Source organism: Aythya marila, assembly GCF_965140915.1.
Source record: "Aythya marila genome assembly, chromosome: 5".
Lineage (NCBI taxonomy): Eukaryota > Metazoa > Chordata > Aves > Anseriformes > Anatidae > Aythya > Aythya marila.
The window spans coordinates 33,535,340-33,551,535 of NC_139046.1; the positions used below are offsets into that span (position 1 = coordinate 33,535,340).

At 41.4% G+C, this 16,196-nt stretch overlaps 2 protein-coding genes across 4 annotated transcripts in view; both read left to right on the top strand.

The window, feature by feature from the left end:
• MAPKBP1 (mitogen-activated protein kinase binding protein 1) overlaps positions 1-6,882 on the top strand; it is a 96,022-nt gene extending 89,140 nt beyond the window's left edge. For 2 of the 3 annotated variants that reach the window (XM_082762368.1, XM_082762369.1), the window contains exons 30-31: positions 960-1,045; positions 2,031-6,882. In XM_082762368.1, the coding sequence (XP_082618494.1) occupies positions 960-1,045; positions 2,031-2,324 (380 nt within the window). In that variant the 3' untranslated portion in view covers positions 2,325-6,882. The remainder of the gene's footprint in view (positions 1-959; positions 1,046-2,030) is intronic. The other variant, XM_082762370.1, reaches the window with a different exon arrangement.
• Positions 6,883-7,136: 254 nt separating this feature from the next.
• Positions 7,137-15,879, top strand: JMJD7 (jumonji domain containing 7; the record flags this gene model as incomplete). The annotated part of the gene is made up of 8 exons (XM_082762382.1): positions 7,137-7,203; positions 7,596-7,749; positions 8,675-8,928; positions 9,714-9,770; positions 10,478-10,573; positions 11,952-12,028; positions 13,081-13,240; positions 14,930-15,879. The coding sequence occupies 8 exons, from the start codon at positions 7,137-7,139 to the stop codon at positions 15,016-15,018; spliced, it is 954 nt and encodes a 317-aa protein (XP_082618508.1). The 3' UTR covers positions 15,019-15,879.
• Positions 15,880-16,196: the final 317 nt, after the last annotated feature.

A 16,196-nucleotide genomic window follows, 5' to 3' on the forward strand; every position in this document is an offset into this window, starting at 1 on the left:
TAGCTAAGGTTCCCTGCAGCCTATTCAAAGATGACCTTCATGGAAGTGCAGAAATAACTGTGCTAGTGTGACAAAGTTCAGTTTTTAGGGTAACTAAAGGAAGTCAAATGCCCTTTGTCCAGGCCTTTGTAAATTGAAGATAACTGCAGCTTGTGTGTGTCTGTCAATGTCTTTGTTCATGATTTATGTCTAACTCATGGAAGTGTTTATTTTATGAAAGCACTGCAGGCCTTTGGCTCTGATGCTTTGGAATTAGTGTCCAGTGAGCACTGGAAGAAAGCTGTGTTGCTTGCTTTTATTTTCAGGTTATGAAAATGGTGTACCAGTATCCTGGGGTGTTCAGCAATGCAATACTGTTATGACTGGGTTTGTTAGTCAGCACTCCTTTGGACCTTAGTCCTCACTAGAGAACACTGTTATAATTTAGTATAATCCTTCATCCTCACAGTTCTTCATTGTATGCTGTGCAAAACAATACGTGAAGAAGAGTGTGTAAGTTTCTGACTAGGTGGAGGCCAAATTAGAGGCACCTCAGATCAGTCCATATTGTCACTGGAAGGCTTCTTTCAAACTTGAATTTAACTATAAATGAGAATAACATGGGTGATTTTTGACTATCCTTGATCATAACAACATTGTATGATCCAACAGAAACCATTATTGACTTTGTAGAGGCTAAACATTAGAAAAACAGGAATGTTTGAAGCAAGAAGCATCTCTAGTTAATACGAAGGAAAGTTCACATAGAACTTTATCCAATAAGCATCTCTAGCTAATATGAACCAATATAGAACTGCATCCAATGATTGACTCAAACCATCCCTAGAAATTGAATGAGAAATGTGTGCATGTGATCTTTTGAATATGTGTTAAGAAACGTTTTCTTACCCAGCTGTGAGATCTCAGATATTGGAGTGTCTGTGCCTTAGTGTGGGCTTTTATTTTTTCCTCCCCTTCAGAATCGTGCATCAGCGTAGAGCAGTGTGAGCATGTGGTATCAGAGCTCCAGGACAGTATGCGCAAAGCCATTCATCTTTACCGCATGGTGAGTGACCTCAGACACAGGCTCTATTTTAGCAGGTTGACTGTACAGTCCACAAGCACTGAATATATGTGCTTGCATGCTCAAAGTATTCTCTTGACTGTGTGTTCAGTGGCAGAAGCTGCCTGGTTTACTTCTCTGCACCTAAGCTTGAGCTGGGAGGCAGGAACTCCTGATTTCCAACCGCCGCATTTTCCAATGGCTTGCTACAGTATTCTGAGCAAATCAATTAACTTTACAGATTGTTCTTCCTATTTGTAAGCTGAAGATAACAGTACGCTCCTTTTCAAAGGGGTATTAGGGAATTAGTTAATATTTATACCACGCTTCAGAGATATAGAATATTGTATGAACTTTAAATTTTATTATCACCTTCTGTTCTCTGTCTTTGATGCCTGGGAAAACTATTAGCAAATTATCGTGGGAATCCAGCTGTGAGAAGGAACATGCATCCACTTGCCTGTCCCCCTTACTGCTAGACCATCGTTACATGTAGAGTATTACAACGGATCTTGTTTTCTTTGCTTTGCACTGATCTGTCAAGTTGTACGAAGTGTGAGATTTCCACAGTGAGCTTCTGCCATGTGTTCTTCTGCAGCTACAGTCGCAGTGCTTGCATTAGCTCTGTGACCTCTGCATTCCTGTGACCAGCTGCATCTGGCAGACAGAAAGAAGAGGCTGTGGCCCTGTGCTGTAACTGGGAAACAGTACCTGTTTAGGCCCAGTATAAAGGGGTCGCTACCCAAAAATATACTTTCCACCTCTGTCATATTGGAGTAATGCCTCTGTTGCTTGTATGACTAGCTGTATTGGATGCATACATGTATGACTAAATTGGCAGTCTCAAATGTTGAAGAAAAGGACAGTTACGTGGTCTGTTAATCTTCTTCATGGCTTCACTACTGTAAAGGGCTGAAACTGGTTACTTTGTGCTCTATCCAAAACCCAATGCGTTCTTTTTTCTTTTCTTTTGCCTCTTTATTTTCAGGTGTTAAATGATACAGAGTCTTCTACTGACAAAGATAAAATAGCAGGCCTCCTGACAGAAGCATTCTCCTTAATGAAGAAAGAATTGGATTCCCTGAAGGATGAGGAAGAGCTTCCAAAGGTCGCAGAGGTACTGGCACAGTCTCAAGATACCACTAGGCCACTAAATGATGGATCTGGTGCCAATCTACCAAGTCCCAAGAGTCTGGGAGATGAGCAGACACTAGCTTTGCTGGAACAGTACTCAGAGCTATTGCTACAAGCTGTGGAACGACGGATGGACAAAAAACTTTAAAAGCAGTGTCTTTCAGGTGCTTGTGAATACACAGGAATAATCCCAAGAGAAGGACCACAGAGAGATCTTCAGACTGATGCGATCATTGTGCTGGTCTAGAGCTGGTGGGGAGACCTTTAGAAATTGATTTCCGCAGGCCCCTACAACAGACTTGCTGTAATTCTTAGCAATGTGCTGGCCACAATTTTAATATTTTTTTTCCCAATCGTCTTCAAATTCCTGTCTCTAGACAAAGTTTTGAAAGAGGAGTTTGGAGAAATTGCCTGGAAATTTCTCCATAGCCAGGAGATCAGGATGTTTGGCACCTAAAGAAACAAAGAAAATCCCGTTTATCCAAGCAATTCTGAACTGCTGACTAAATGTAAAGGAGTTCCAGTGAAGCCACTCCCTTCTTCTCCAAGGCTTCAGGAGAATCAAGAAGCAGACTTTTTATGGGTTTATTTATTAATTTATTTTTTTCTGACTGTTACTCTATGTCACATTTGTGACTATTACTTTTATTCTTTAACAAAAAATGTCAATCCCTTGCCATATCCCAGCGAGACACAATCTCTGTATTATAAATCCCCAACAGGGAGACAGGCTGGAGTGTCTGTGCAATTAATGAACTGTTTCTGCTTAGATCTTGTCTTTCTGTTCTTTCTTTTCCTGCCATAGCTTGTTACCTAGAGTAATCTTACTGTTGTCTTGACTACTCTGCTTTTCTCTTGTTTCACAAGACAGTCCCCATACTGTGTTGTTATCTGTGTTCACCTCCAGGGGGTAAGACTTTGCAACCCTTAGACCAAGCTTTGGAGTTTGCTTAATGAAGTCATTAGTGATATTTTTAATCTGGAATTTGACATTATGTTGATATTCATGTACTGCAGCCTTTTTTTCCTGACGACGTTTTAAAAAGATTTAAATACAAATATGAAAGTTTGTTTCAGCCAGCTTTCACGATTAGGAATTGGATATCAACTTTGATATTACCATGACTGGGAAATTTGGGGTTATGATTTATTTGCTGAGAAGTGACATTGAAAACCTGGTTTCCATATCATACAGCATAACTCTGGATTTGAGAGATCTTCAGTGCAACTGCTCATTCATATCATTTGTTGATTTCACTGTCTTGATGGAAAAATGTTTTCTTGCTTGACAGGAAAACGGTACTTACATCCCAAGAAAACTGGGATTCTCTTTCCTTTTGTAAATCTATTTCTCCTACCTGCAGAAAATGGTTTCCCTAGAACTTTGAACTAAGATATTTTTGAATGTGTTTTCTACCATTCCCCTACCTCCTCCCCCAGACTCTTTTCATTAATTTCTTGACATAAATAGAAAATCTTCTTTGCATTTGTGTGTGCAATTCTCTTGTCACCCCGTGGAGCTTCTCTAAACCTATGCTGACCTGTGTTTGTTATGGCTTAAAAATGTCCAGTGATACTTTACTAGTCAATGATAAGCTAAGAAAAACAAACAAACAAACAAACAAACAAAATATTAAAACCAATAAAAACTCTTCAGCACCTTCCCCCTTATTCCCATTCCTTTTCACAACAGAGGCAGATGCACAAAACGCTTTATTTCTTCCTCCATCTTCAGACTTTTATTTATTTTAAGGCAGAGTAGTGTAATCCCATTTTATAAAACTAATGCAAGAAGAAGCTTCCAAGTGGGTGAGAGAATGCCAGCATCTGGAAGTCACTAAAGGTAGCCAGTCACTTTGTTCCATAGGTTAAGGGCCCAAAGCAATCTTCTTTTGTTTTACTGTCCTGGTTGGCATCTTTTTGAAATCCTGTGGCTCTCTGAAATGCACTCTGTTGTCTTGCTTTGTTTTATGTCCTTTCTGTGACTGGGGATCTGCATTGCAGCCTTTTTCTACTGGGACAGCCAGACTGGTGACCTATTTCTTCAATATACTCTAGGGATGAATTATCTGCAGTTCTTGCTCTCCCGCTGACAGGTTTTCTGGCTGATCACCACTGCTGAATGTTTCAGGACATGGCAGCATGGCAAGCACTTTCAGGGCTTTCCAGCTTTTTCTGCCTGTAACGTAGATCTGCTTCATCAAATGTTTCAGGTGTCCTTGCTAACCTTTCCTTCCATGGGCTTGTACTGAAACTTTAAAAGTGTTGTCTTCTAGTCCTGTCCCAGCATTGCGCTCTTCTGAATCAGTTGTGCAAGAGAGGTTTGTAAAGACAAGTTGAAAAGTAGACGAAATTTCTGGCAGTTTCCTCAAGTGAAAAGTTGTGCTGGAGATGCTGTGAGTGGAATGGTGGCAGTTGTGGGTCTGTGACAGAGTTAGTGTGGGCCAAGCTTGCTTTTAAGGTGATTAGTTCCTCCACTTTCAGACTGTGAACATGTATGTCCTAGTATGCAAGAAATTTCTTGCTGTACTGGGGCCACAAGACACTCAGGTAAAATAGCAGTCCCTTCAACCCAGGTATCTTTTGGTACTGGAGATAATGGTTTGAGGGTCCTTTATATTACTTCCTTGTGCAATTTTATTCCATTTTATTATTTCAACTACGACGTAGTGACAAAAAGGGTCAGGGAGAGCCAGAGGCTGGAATGAAATTCACATCGAGGCACAGAGCAACAGCCAGTGAAGCTGGCATAGAGTTACAAAACAAAGCTCCTTGGAAATGAGACGTGGAGCAAATTTGATTTTTAGGCTGATCAAAGTGGGTTTTGTTTCCTGGAGTGGATTTTGCTTGGGGGTCATGGCTGCATGCAGGAAACCAGAGGTAAATTATTCAGAATGATGATAAAAGAGTTGGGCAAGTAGATCAGCTGGAGGATGATTGTATAGTTTAAATTAGAATAGTATGTGTAGGACATTCAGGAAAACAAAGTAGAAGTAGAGAGTCTTGGCCTGAGGAACATCATTTGGCCAATAACCATGAAAGACATAGTACAGAAAGGCTTCAGGAAAGTAGATTTAGGACTGAGGTGGTGATCAGTAATTGAAGAATGAATTGAAAGATGTTTTTTTAAAGATGCCCTATTGGGCCTCTTGTTTCTTTGCTTGCTGTCCTCTAAGTAACTGCATATTAAAAGGCAAAATTGTCAGCTGCTTGCCCAAGGTTTGGCAGTTAAGAACTGGGTAGTGGAAGTCCTGTAAAGGAGATGCTAGTGCCACAAGTTTGTTGCTTAGAGGCGTGACGAGATAGTGCTGCTGTTTGAGACAGATGCAACTGACTCTTCCCTGGTAACTTCCTATTGCTGGCAGTAGGAAATATCCCAAAAAATTCTAGTTTACAGCAAAAAGAGAGCATAAATGTGTTACATTTTGTTGCACCTTGTGAGTATGGTTCACTACAGGCTGTCCATTAGGCCAAGTAGAGAAAAAGTGAGTGAGTGGTAGTTGCCTGGGAAGTGAAAAGGCTTATGGGAGGAGGTAATAAACTTGAGTCTATCCCTTTTACTGCTTTGGAATCCCTCTTACTGGTTTGTGTGGGTGTTAGCACGGGTACAACCAGGCACCTGTATTAAACCAAGTTAATTGTTTAACATAGCCTATAAAAAAAGAAAAAAAAAGAATTTAGATCTACCCATTCTCCCTTATACCCAACATTCCTGGTCAAAATGAGAACAGTGCTGTGTTCTCCCCAGCCCCATCTTGATTGTAAATAGTGTCACTTTGCCTGCAGGACCCCTTGGTTTGTTCTTAGGCCCTCTGAAGTGGTGCAGGAGGAAGAGCAGCAAACTCAGTGTCATTCCTGGCGTGGGTCGCTGAGGCCTTCCTCCTTTCCCTCAGTAGCACCCAGGTGATGTGCGATGTTGGTGCGTTTCCTCCACCTCCTCTCTCAGGTTGTCTTCTCCTTTCTGTCAGCTCTCCCAGGTGATGGTTGGGGTAGGCTTTAGAGCATCCTTGCCAAAATCCCCCATTTTGGAGAATTCATCACACCTCAGAGAACTGGGGTGTTTCCCTACAGGAGTAGAAACATACAAACTTAATTTTTTTAAAGAAAGGATATGTATATAATTATATATAAGGAAAAAATACAGGTATTTAAACACCATTGGTAAAATTCATGCATGTATATGGTGTCATCTCCCCCCTTCCCTGTCCCCAGATGTGCAACATCCAGGATACTAAATGATGAAAACCTCAAGAAAATAATAGAAGCAGGTCTTGTGTGGCCCCTGAGCGAGCAGGCTGTCCTGTGTGGTAAGACAAGCACGCCCCGTGTTTCAGGCTGAGGGGTGTAGAGAACAGCGGGCACTGGGCTCTGTGTTCGTGCGGGTGACCTGCTGTACCGAGGGATCGGAAATGTGCGGGGCAGCAACTTTAGGAATAAGCCATGTCCACCCTGCATGTCTTGTGTATGCCCCAGGCACCGGACAGCTCTACCTGTGGTCTTCAACACTACCCTTCTCCTTCAATGAACAACAACAGCCCTCTTGCTTTATTTATAAATGTGTTTTTATACTTTTGCCTCCAAGTAAAATAATCCTTTAAAATGTCTTTATTTTTTTTTTTTTTAAATTTGAAAAAAAATAAAAAGTTGTTCGGTTTTTCTTTTTGTTTTTCTTTATTTTTATTTTTATTTTTTTTGCACTGTGAGGCTTTCCCCCTCCCCCCCCCCCCCCGTTGCGGGAGCTGTTTTTAACTCTGTATTCCTTTGTACTCCGTGTCTTAAACCGTTTCAATAAAAACGTGAGCATTTGGTACAGCCATTCCTCAACGGGCAGCACCTCCGGACTCTTTTTTTTTTTTTTTTTTTTTTCCCCCTCAGCCGAGGCCGGGGACTCCTCCTCGGGGGGCCGGGACCGGGGGCGGAGCGCGGGGCCGGGCGGGGCCGTGAGGGAGGTGGCGCGGCCATGGCGGAGGGCGCGGCGCTGCGGGCCGTCAGGGGCTGCCTGGCCGCCTTCCCGGGGGAGGCCCGCGGTGAGCGCCGGGCCCGGGCGGCCTCATGGCTCCGGGCAGAGGCGCTGGGGAGCGGGGGGAGCCCGGCGGGGAGCAGGGGGAGGCCGCGGGGCTGGCGGCGCAACCGCATGGGGCTGCCATGCCTGGCCCGGGCGCCGTCAGCCCCTGATGAAAATGCTGCTTTGGGGTTGACTTGCGATGCGTAAAGCGGCAAAGCAAGGCAGGTGGCTGCCTGCCCCTGGCACTGAAGCGCTCTGAAACAAGGTCAGGGCTTTAACGGAGCGATTTAGGGAGTCTGAGAGCCTTGCTGTCAGTGACCACCGGTGGTTTGGGGTTTAAAGCCACTTAGAGCTCTAATACAGGGCGCTTCACTCGGGACGTGGGGTAAAACTGCTTCTCGTTTGCCTGGACAGAGTTGGGGTGGACGGAGTCTGTGCCGTATCTGGATAGGCCTCCATCCCCGCTGGAGTTTTATCGAGAGTGGGTGAGTCCAAACAAGCCCTGCATAATTCAGAATGCCATCAGCCACTGGCCAGCTCTGAAGAAATGGACCTCGGCATACCTTAGGTAGGAATGAGCTTTTGAGCATGACTCATGTTCAGTTTAAGTTGACCGCACTGAAAGGCCCTTTGTTAATGTTTTTACTCGTGAGATTATCTCAGATTCCCCTGTGCATCTGCATGAAGGTGTTCAGTACTTTACACAACGTCCAAAACTCAAGTATAAATTTCATCCTGTGAACATCCTACCCTGAGCAGTTCAGATTCTGTAGAAGGGTGAATATTTTGACTGCATACAGCCAGTAGACTCACGTTGTCAAAACTGAGTCCGTTCCCAGTGTCCTGACGTGTGCTCCATCCCATATCCCCTCAGTTAGAGTGGGGCTGTAGCACTGTAAAACCAGACTGACTTGTTTGTGACCAAGTGCATCCTGCTTATTAAAAGAAATAATGGAACATTTTAACAATGTCTGAATTTTAGAAAAGCAAGTTATTTTTTGAGGCAATTCTTGGTTGGACCTAAAATACGTGTTTTTTTAAACTAAATTTCTTATTGAAGTATGGGCTATTAGTCTCAAAACGTATATCTGTCAGTCCCCGTCTATGCTTTCTCAATAGCTTTTGAACATAAGGCCATGCAGCTTTGGCTGGATTGAGTGGTCCTGAGAATATCAGGCTCTGGCACAATTCATGAGAAGTGGCTAGAGGGCCCTCTTTCTGTCTTTGAGGAAAAGGGAGATACTTCATGAACTCAGCTTGTAGAGATGAGAGAATTCAGAGAGGCAAAAGACACTCCTGTTGCCTTGAATGCAAGGAGCAACTGAAGCAGAGTCCTTAACAGACACTAGAAAATCTTGTCAAAATATAGGCAGCTACGGAAAGCCAGGCTTCTTATTTTTGCTGCCCATGAAGCATGTTGTTCTTAAAGTAACCAGCATCCAATACGTGAGCCAATTACAGGTCTGGCTATAAACATTTGATTTATTTTGCAGGGAGGTAGTAGGTCCCAAGGTAGTGAGTGTGGCAGTAACACCAAATGGTTATGCAGATGCGGTGTTTCAGGACCGTTTTGTCATGCCAGAGGAGCGCCAAATGCCTTTCATGGACTTTCTGGACATTGTGGAGAAGAAAGTGACCTCTCCCAACGTATTCTATGTGCAGAAGCAATGTTCAAACCTCACCGAGGAGTTCCCTGAACTTGTCTGTGATGTGCAGCCTGACATACCATGGATGAGTGAGGCACTCGGTAAACTTTCTGTTTCTCCTGCATTGAGTAAAATATTTTGTATGTAACTTTAAAACAACCATGCCACGAATCATGCCACGTACATGGTTCTTTTGCTGGTTACCACTGCTCAGTTTGGTTTCATCCCCTTAGAAAGGAAAACTGGTGAAATAATCATAGAGTAATCTTAGTTTGGGGGTTGCATTACTCCAAAATAAGCAACTTACTTGTGTTTTGTCACCATCACAATGAAGCATTATGGTGGTAGTGCTGTACAGCACCTCTTTCCATGGAGTGGCTTTTTTTTTCTGGTTTAGAGTCACATTTGGACTTGAATTTGTGCTGTTGCTACCAAAGTTATAAGAAATGAGCGAACACACAACCTCACTTTTGTATCATTCCAGGTGTTTGTTTCTCTTAAACTCTGTTCCATTTAAGTTGGTTTCTATTTTCCAGGATACATTTCCTTCAAATGTTAGTTTACTATGAGCTCATGTTCTTTTTGCAACTAAACATAAATGTGCTGCAATTTCTCTGTGAGCTAAATCTTAGGGATTCAGGACATGAAAATGAAGGCTGTAACCCTCGGTTTGGCTCTGGGTAGTGAAGCCTGATGGGTGCTACAGTAGCTTCCTGAGCAGAAGCTACTGTTGCTCACAGAGTGCTATTTATAATGGGAACTGTCATAGTTAGGAAAGTAGCTAAAAGATAGAAATAAACCAGTTTGCCAAAAAAATACTTAAAATTCTTTTAGACATGATGCTTCAAATTCCCTTTTTGTTGAAAACATCTCTCTAACCATTCAGGGAAGAAGCCTGATGCTGTGAATTTCTGGCTCGGGGAATCAGCTGCTGTGACATCTTGTAGGTATAGTATGGCGCTGTAAGTCTTTTCTGTGCTTTCAGCACAAGTTTAAGCAGAATTGATTTGAGTTAGTGGCTCAGTAGAATGATATGTTTTCTCTTTTACTTTGACATGCATTCTTTCAACTGCTCTTCTGCAGCCTCTCGCTGCTCTGTCTCTGGGTGCATCTTCAGGATGTTGCATCAGGCATGACAGATGATTTCTGTCCTGTCGATGTTGAGGCCAGCTTAGGTGTAAATCAAACCAGGCCCATCCATGGCAGGCCACAGGATGTTGTCCCACACGTAACCTTCTCATACAGCGCAGTAGAGAATATATGAAATTGAGACAGGGTGTGCTTTGCTTGGCCATTCTGAACTTCAGATTTTGTAAGAGCATTTGAGAGCCAGAAATCCCGCCCGCTCTCAAGTGCCAATCAGTTGATTTCATACCAGTTGGCTGATAGCATCTATCCTGGATGTCATCACGTTTTTGTAACCTGTGTTTGTGTATTACTGATAAAGTGATTTTGGAACTTGATTGGCTGAGTATGTTTGCTACATCATATTGCTGGTTTCCACTCCCACTGGCCACGAGAGGAGGAAGCAGCCTGCTAATTAGAAGACAAGCTGATACTTTCAGTTTACTGTAGTTTTGGAGGTTAGCGAAGGAAACAACATTGATTTTCTTTTTCTCTCTTTTACATCTCTTTTTTTCTAAATCTTAGTACATAAAGATCATTATGAGAACTTGTACTGTGTGATATCTGGAGAGAAACATTTCCTACTGCATCCACCGAGTGACCGTCCCTTCATCCCATATGGTACATAATTTACTATGTGTATACGTCTGGAGGCTGGAAGGGGAAGATATTAAATGCTGAAAGACATGAAAATGGGGGCAGAGATAACATGTTTATGCAGTTTTGTTTTTTCCACTGCACACAGAAATCTCCTATTGCATGCAGCACATGGTTTTGTAATGCAAACATTATTCTGAGGGCAGGTTTTCCTGCCCTATAAAAATAATAGGTTCAATGACACCCATGGCAATCTCTTTGGCTTTAGAATGTTTAAATTATTTGTATCTTGTCACTACGTAGCTTGCCATCTTTGATGTTTAACAGGTTTGAATTCTGCCTGATCGTTCTTTTCTTTAGGGAAAAAAAAAAGCCAGGAAACTGAAAAGCAAGTTGTAATTTAATGAAATATTTAAGTTACTAACAGAATCTCTGAAAGCGACATAAATGAACAAAGAGATTCTTATGACAGCATTACTTTGCCTGTTTTCTCTTTCTTCTTGTTGTTTTCTTGGGTACGCAGTAGTCATTTGTTCTGTTACAAAAGTCATCTAGACAATTGACAGCTTAACTCCGTGCCTAATATTTTTTTCCCATTCTTTGATTTTCAAATCTTCAGATCGGCTGAATGTAGAGTGCTATATGACACTAACGTAATTTTACCTAGGTACAAGCGCAGCTCTAATGTTGTAATTATACTGTTTTTATTTTGTTTGCAACATTGAAACACGTCACATGATTCATACCTTGTAAAAGAAGTGACTGTTAAAGCATTGAACCCAGATAATGCTTACATTTTGTAGTGTATAGTAAAAGGGTGACTCTGTCTTTCTGAACATCAGGTTAATGGAGGGAGACGCTCTCAAGCAGTTACAAAAGCACATTTGCTGAAGCAATGGAAGAAAAACATGCAGCTTTTCTGAAAGTGTCTAAAGCAGGTGATAAGCCCTATAGGGTGAAATTAGAAGTGAAAGGCTAGCCACAAGTTATTAACAGCTCTGGAAAAGGCTATCTAGCTAGACTGACCTAAGAAGAAAGGACAGAATATAGAATGCTGGGTAAGTCAGGGATGTGTTTATGACTTCTGAAAGGGAAACAAAATAGTTACTGGAACAAAATAGGACCAGGAGGAAAATAGGTTTTGAGGAAGAGAATAGAATAATTTCTGTGAGAAAAAAAGGTTGGAATTCTAAACAGAAAGGCAGCTCAGTATTCTGGCTGACTTAAAATAAGACAAACCAGAAACTAGATAAAAATTGCAATGAACAAAGAGAAAGGCAGAAAATTGAAAATGGTTTTGTCTTAATTTTTCTGTCACCTAGTGAAAGTGTGACATGTCCTTCCATTAGTTTCTCTGAGTACTACTCTGTGTTGTGCCATTTAATTCTTTCTGTGGTTCCAGAGCTCTATCAGCCAGCAATTTACCACGTATCAGAAGATGGCTCTTTTGAAATTGTGGATGAGAAGACTGCAGATAAGGTAAAAATGATATAAAGAACACAGTCAATGTGAAAAGTAAAGCTAGTTTTGCACACTGCTGAGCTCTTAAACCAAGCTTTTTGATGAATATTTAGAAATCCCACATTACTGGAAAGAATTCCCAGATATTTCACTTCTACGTTACTATTTGCAAAGAATGCCCAGCTTCCACACACAAAAAAATAATAAAATTACTGCATACCTGAAACCACTGATGTCATAAGCTATCGCTCTTACACCAAACTTAAATGGATCCAGTAAAGGATTTTTAAATGAATGAATAACAAAAAAAAAAAAAGATTTAATACAGTTCTCTGCGTTCACCTTTTCTAGCCCTCTACTCAGGGAGGTATTTTGCTTTACAGCAGTATCACCCAGTGCAAGAAAACATGCCTGTCTCAATGAATAAATTGTGTTCTCTTAGTTCTAGCAATATTTATTTGATTTAAATATATAAATCTGAAGTCACTTTACAAAAACTCAGCACCCTTTTGTATATAATCTCTCTCTTTTTGCCTGTGCAATGTGTGATTAATGCTACAGCTGAACTGGAGCCTGGGTTTTTTTCTCTGTTTACAGAGTGCTGCTCATAGAATCTAAAAGGAGCATTCTTGTCATACATACAGTAAGGTGGAGTGCTGAGGTTTGTAACTCTCTAGGGCAAAGAAGAAATTAATGCAGGCAACAGGGATGTTCCAGCAGGAAGGAGGGTGTTTAGTTGACAGGAATCAAAGTAGATCAGAGCGCTTTAGAAGAAGAAAGGAATTTCTAAAATTTCAAAAGACGTTTTGAAAGTATGCCATGAGAGTGAAATTTGATGGCTGACATTTAGCAGCTTTTCCCTAATTAGAAATGCTTCACTGAAGAAAGCAAGTTTTTGTATCGTTGACCTATTCTCAGTTGAGTGTGGAAAACTGTGTAGCATGTGTAATGTTTTGCTAGGCAAAACACGTATTTTGTAACTAGTAAGTTTGGTTGTCAGTTGTTTTCCTGGAAGCTTGCTGGAAATGCTTGCCATGGTCAGTACCATATACATACTCTTTTGCTTTCAGGTGCCCTGGATCCCTGTGGACCCTTTAAACCCAGATCTAGAAAGGTATCCAGAATATGCTCAGGCAAAATCTTTGAAGTGTACAGTGAAAGCTGGTGAGATGTTATACCTCCCTTCTCTTTGGTTCCACCATGTTCAGCAATCACACGGCTGTATAGCAGGTAAAATACACAAGATTTCCAGGTATATTTTTGAATTAATTGCACTGGGTGTATGCAGATACGAGATCCCATAGCAAAGCATAACTGTGGCCAAAGGTCCCTTTAATGTCATCTAACTCCCTTCAAGAGAAAATATGAGTATCTACAGATGCTGATCCTGTTCTTTTCCATGGGGCTATCTTCTTGCAGACTGTTTTGCATGTAATTCATATGATTGTCAACAAGAGTCAGGGATGTATCAGGAAAAATACATTTGTAGTTGTCAGATGAGGAGAAGAATAGCTAATTCAGTGATCATGATCCAGATTTTGTTTATGGTAGGAAGCTCAGTAGTTTGTCTGCCTAGTCTGATAACTGCAAGCAGGTCATTTACATACCTTTCACAATTAAACTGCATGTAGTGCATGATATTAGCATATCAGCAAAAAGGATTTGGGTGAAGAAAAGGAAACCAGAAACGCTAGTTTTAGGCGTGGATGTAAACACAACGTGGAAGCTATTCTGTTGTTATGTGAGCTGGAATTCTCTCTGACCCAGTCTTTTACCTTGTTAATAAGCCTATGCTTGTGTTACTGCTCCCCTGAGTTTATCAGAAGTCTTCCATCTCTTTCTTTGTAGGATGCATCATCATCTCGCTTTTTATTTTTCTGCTTCCCCAGGAAAATTCGAGAATTTCAAGCATTGCTTATTTGGTGCAGGTGGAGGGGTAGGGATGGGAAGTAGTGCAGAGTGTTATCATTATGTCCTCTTAATTTTGCAAGGTTTGCAGAAGTTTTTTCACTGTCCTTCACCTGCATTAATCCTGCCTGCCCAGACAGAGTAAATAAAGTATTTTGAATAACAGCATTAGTATTTGTGTTACACTGCAAATATTGCAAACCATTTTTTCAGTATTGGCAACAGTGTGATAAAAAGTCCTGTTAGCTACAAACCAGTATTTTCAGTTCTCTTTTCCCAGTACTGCTATATCTGTCCTCAACGACAGAAAAAGTAGAGTTGTTTCCAGTTGCAAAGCCCCAGCCACTGTTTTTTCTCTGTCTAGCAGAAACACTAAAGGGTTGCTCTGTTTATTCAGCCTTTTGTTAACTGCACTGCATTCTGTATGCACTTGAAAATCAGTATTTTCTGGGTCTGGTCCGGTGGGTGTTGGAAACTAGCGTATGCCCTCCTACAAGAAGCATTAGTAAAACATTATATACTGCTTGACTTAATATATATGTATGTTTTTTAACGGATGTTACACCAAATTTAAATTGAGATTCAGAAATAAAGCACTGCCTAACTACTCACCATTTTGATTAAGTGGTGAGTTTGCCATCTGTCACACACTCAGAGAAAGGGAGGTTCCTATCCAGATACTAAACTTTGAAGTGTTTGGTATCTGTGGCCTAATTAGAAGGAGACATTTCATGTTCCTATACATTTTGCCGGTTTCTGCACCAAGGAGTCCCAAGGACAGAATCTGAAGAGGAGATAGTTTGAGTTGACAGAGTTGCATCGGCAGCAAAGAACTCTAATGTTTGCTCACGTTACCTTTGGCTGTAGTCAACATTTTACTCAATCCAAAGTTCAGTCACTAACAGGGAAACGCCTGTACTAGCTGAGCTGCCTGAAACATTCTGTGAACGTTTGTAAATCATTACATTGCAGCTTTAGGAATGCCTTTTTTTTTTTTTTTTCTCTCCTCAGTGAATTATTGGTATGACATGGAATATGACCTAAAGTACAGCTATTATCAACTGCTAGATTGTCTCACAAAAGCTGTGAAAGTGTTATAGCAGAGGTGGGAGACTCGAGCTGGCAATCTTTCTCCCTGATGTGATGCAGTCAGCAGCATCTGTGACTGGAATACAGACCTGATTCGAGTGAAAAGAACTGAACACTGAATTATCTTCAACAACATCTGTCAAAACATCTGTCAAAACAGCCCATGGCTATTTTGCTTGATTTCAGAGTCTTGGGTCAATTGGCCGGATTTTTCAGCTTGTAAGTAGAAGATGTGATATCAGCATTTTTAGGACTTTGCATATTGTCCCAGTGATGGTGAACAGAATAAAATTTGAAAGGTGGCAATCCGGGTTTTGGAAGTCCCAAAACAGAAGCCATGACATTTGTTCAGGTCTACAGATAGTTTTTGTAACAAGCCAAAGGAAGAATCTGCTCTGCCACCCATGCATCGGGCTGCCTCAGTCCAACGCGTACATCCAGCTTAAGGCAAAAATCCTGACCGGTTGTGATCACTAAGTTCAGTTGCTGTGGTGTTTTGGTGGTGAGAAGTTGCAACTTCTGCAATAAAAGGTCAGTTTAAAAGCTTACTTCTGTACTAATTTCTGACATTGCTCAAATGATGTGATGCATGGAGAACATCTAGAAGGACGTGCGAAGGTCAGTGGTGGCTGTGCTCCCTGTTAAGCTACACGTTTTTATTACCAGTTTCTGTTCACCATTGTATTTAAATGTAGCTGCATTTTCTTACATCCTCAGTGGTGGTTTTCGAGTTGCTTTGCCATGTCTTCGGTCAACCTGCACGTCACCAGTACATGTATTAATCGGGAAAATGCAGATACCCTTTAGATAAGTTTGACAATTCTGAAGAAAAAAGTTTTTTTTTTTAATTAAGAAATACAGATGCAACCTAAAACATCATTTCACCGTGTGGTTCTTGTTCAAAAAGTACTGCAAACTGAACAGGAATTAGACAGGCTTTGTTTCATGGCTAGATTAAAATGTGTTGCTCCAGATTTTCCAGTTTGCTTGTGCTTACCGTGCCTTGACAAAGGCGCCTGAGCCCATTCTGTGATTGAAGCTGAACTTTCCATGGTGTGGGGTAAAGGCCATGTGAGTATCTCTTTCTGCCACTCGAGGTTCAGGGATTTAGCCTTTATATGACCAGAAATAAAAGTGCACAGCAGCAGCAAATGACAACTCCTGTCCTTGCAAGCCAGTTGTGTTTTTG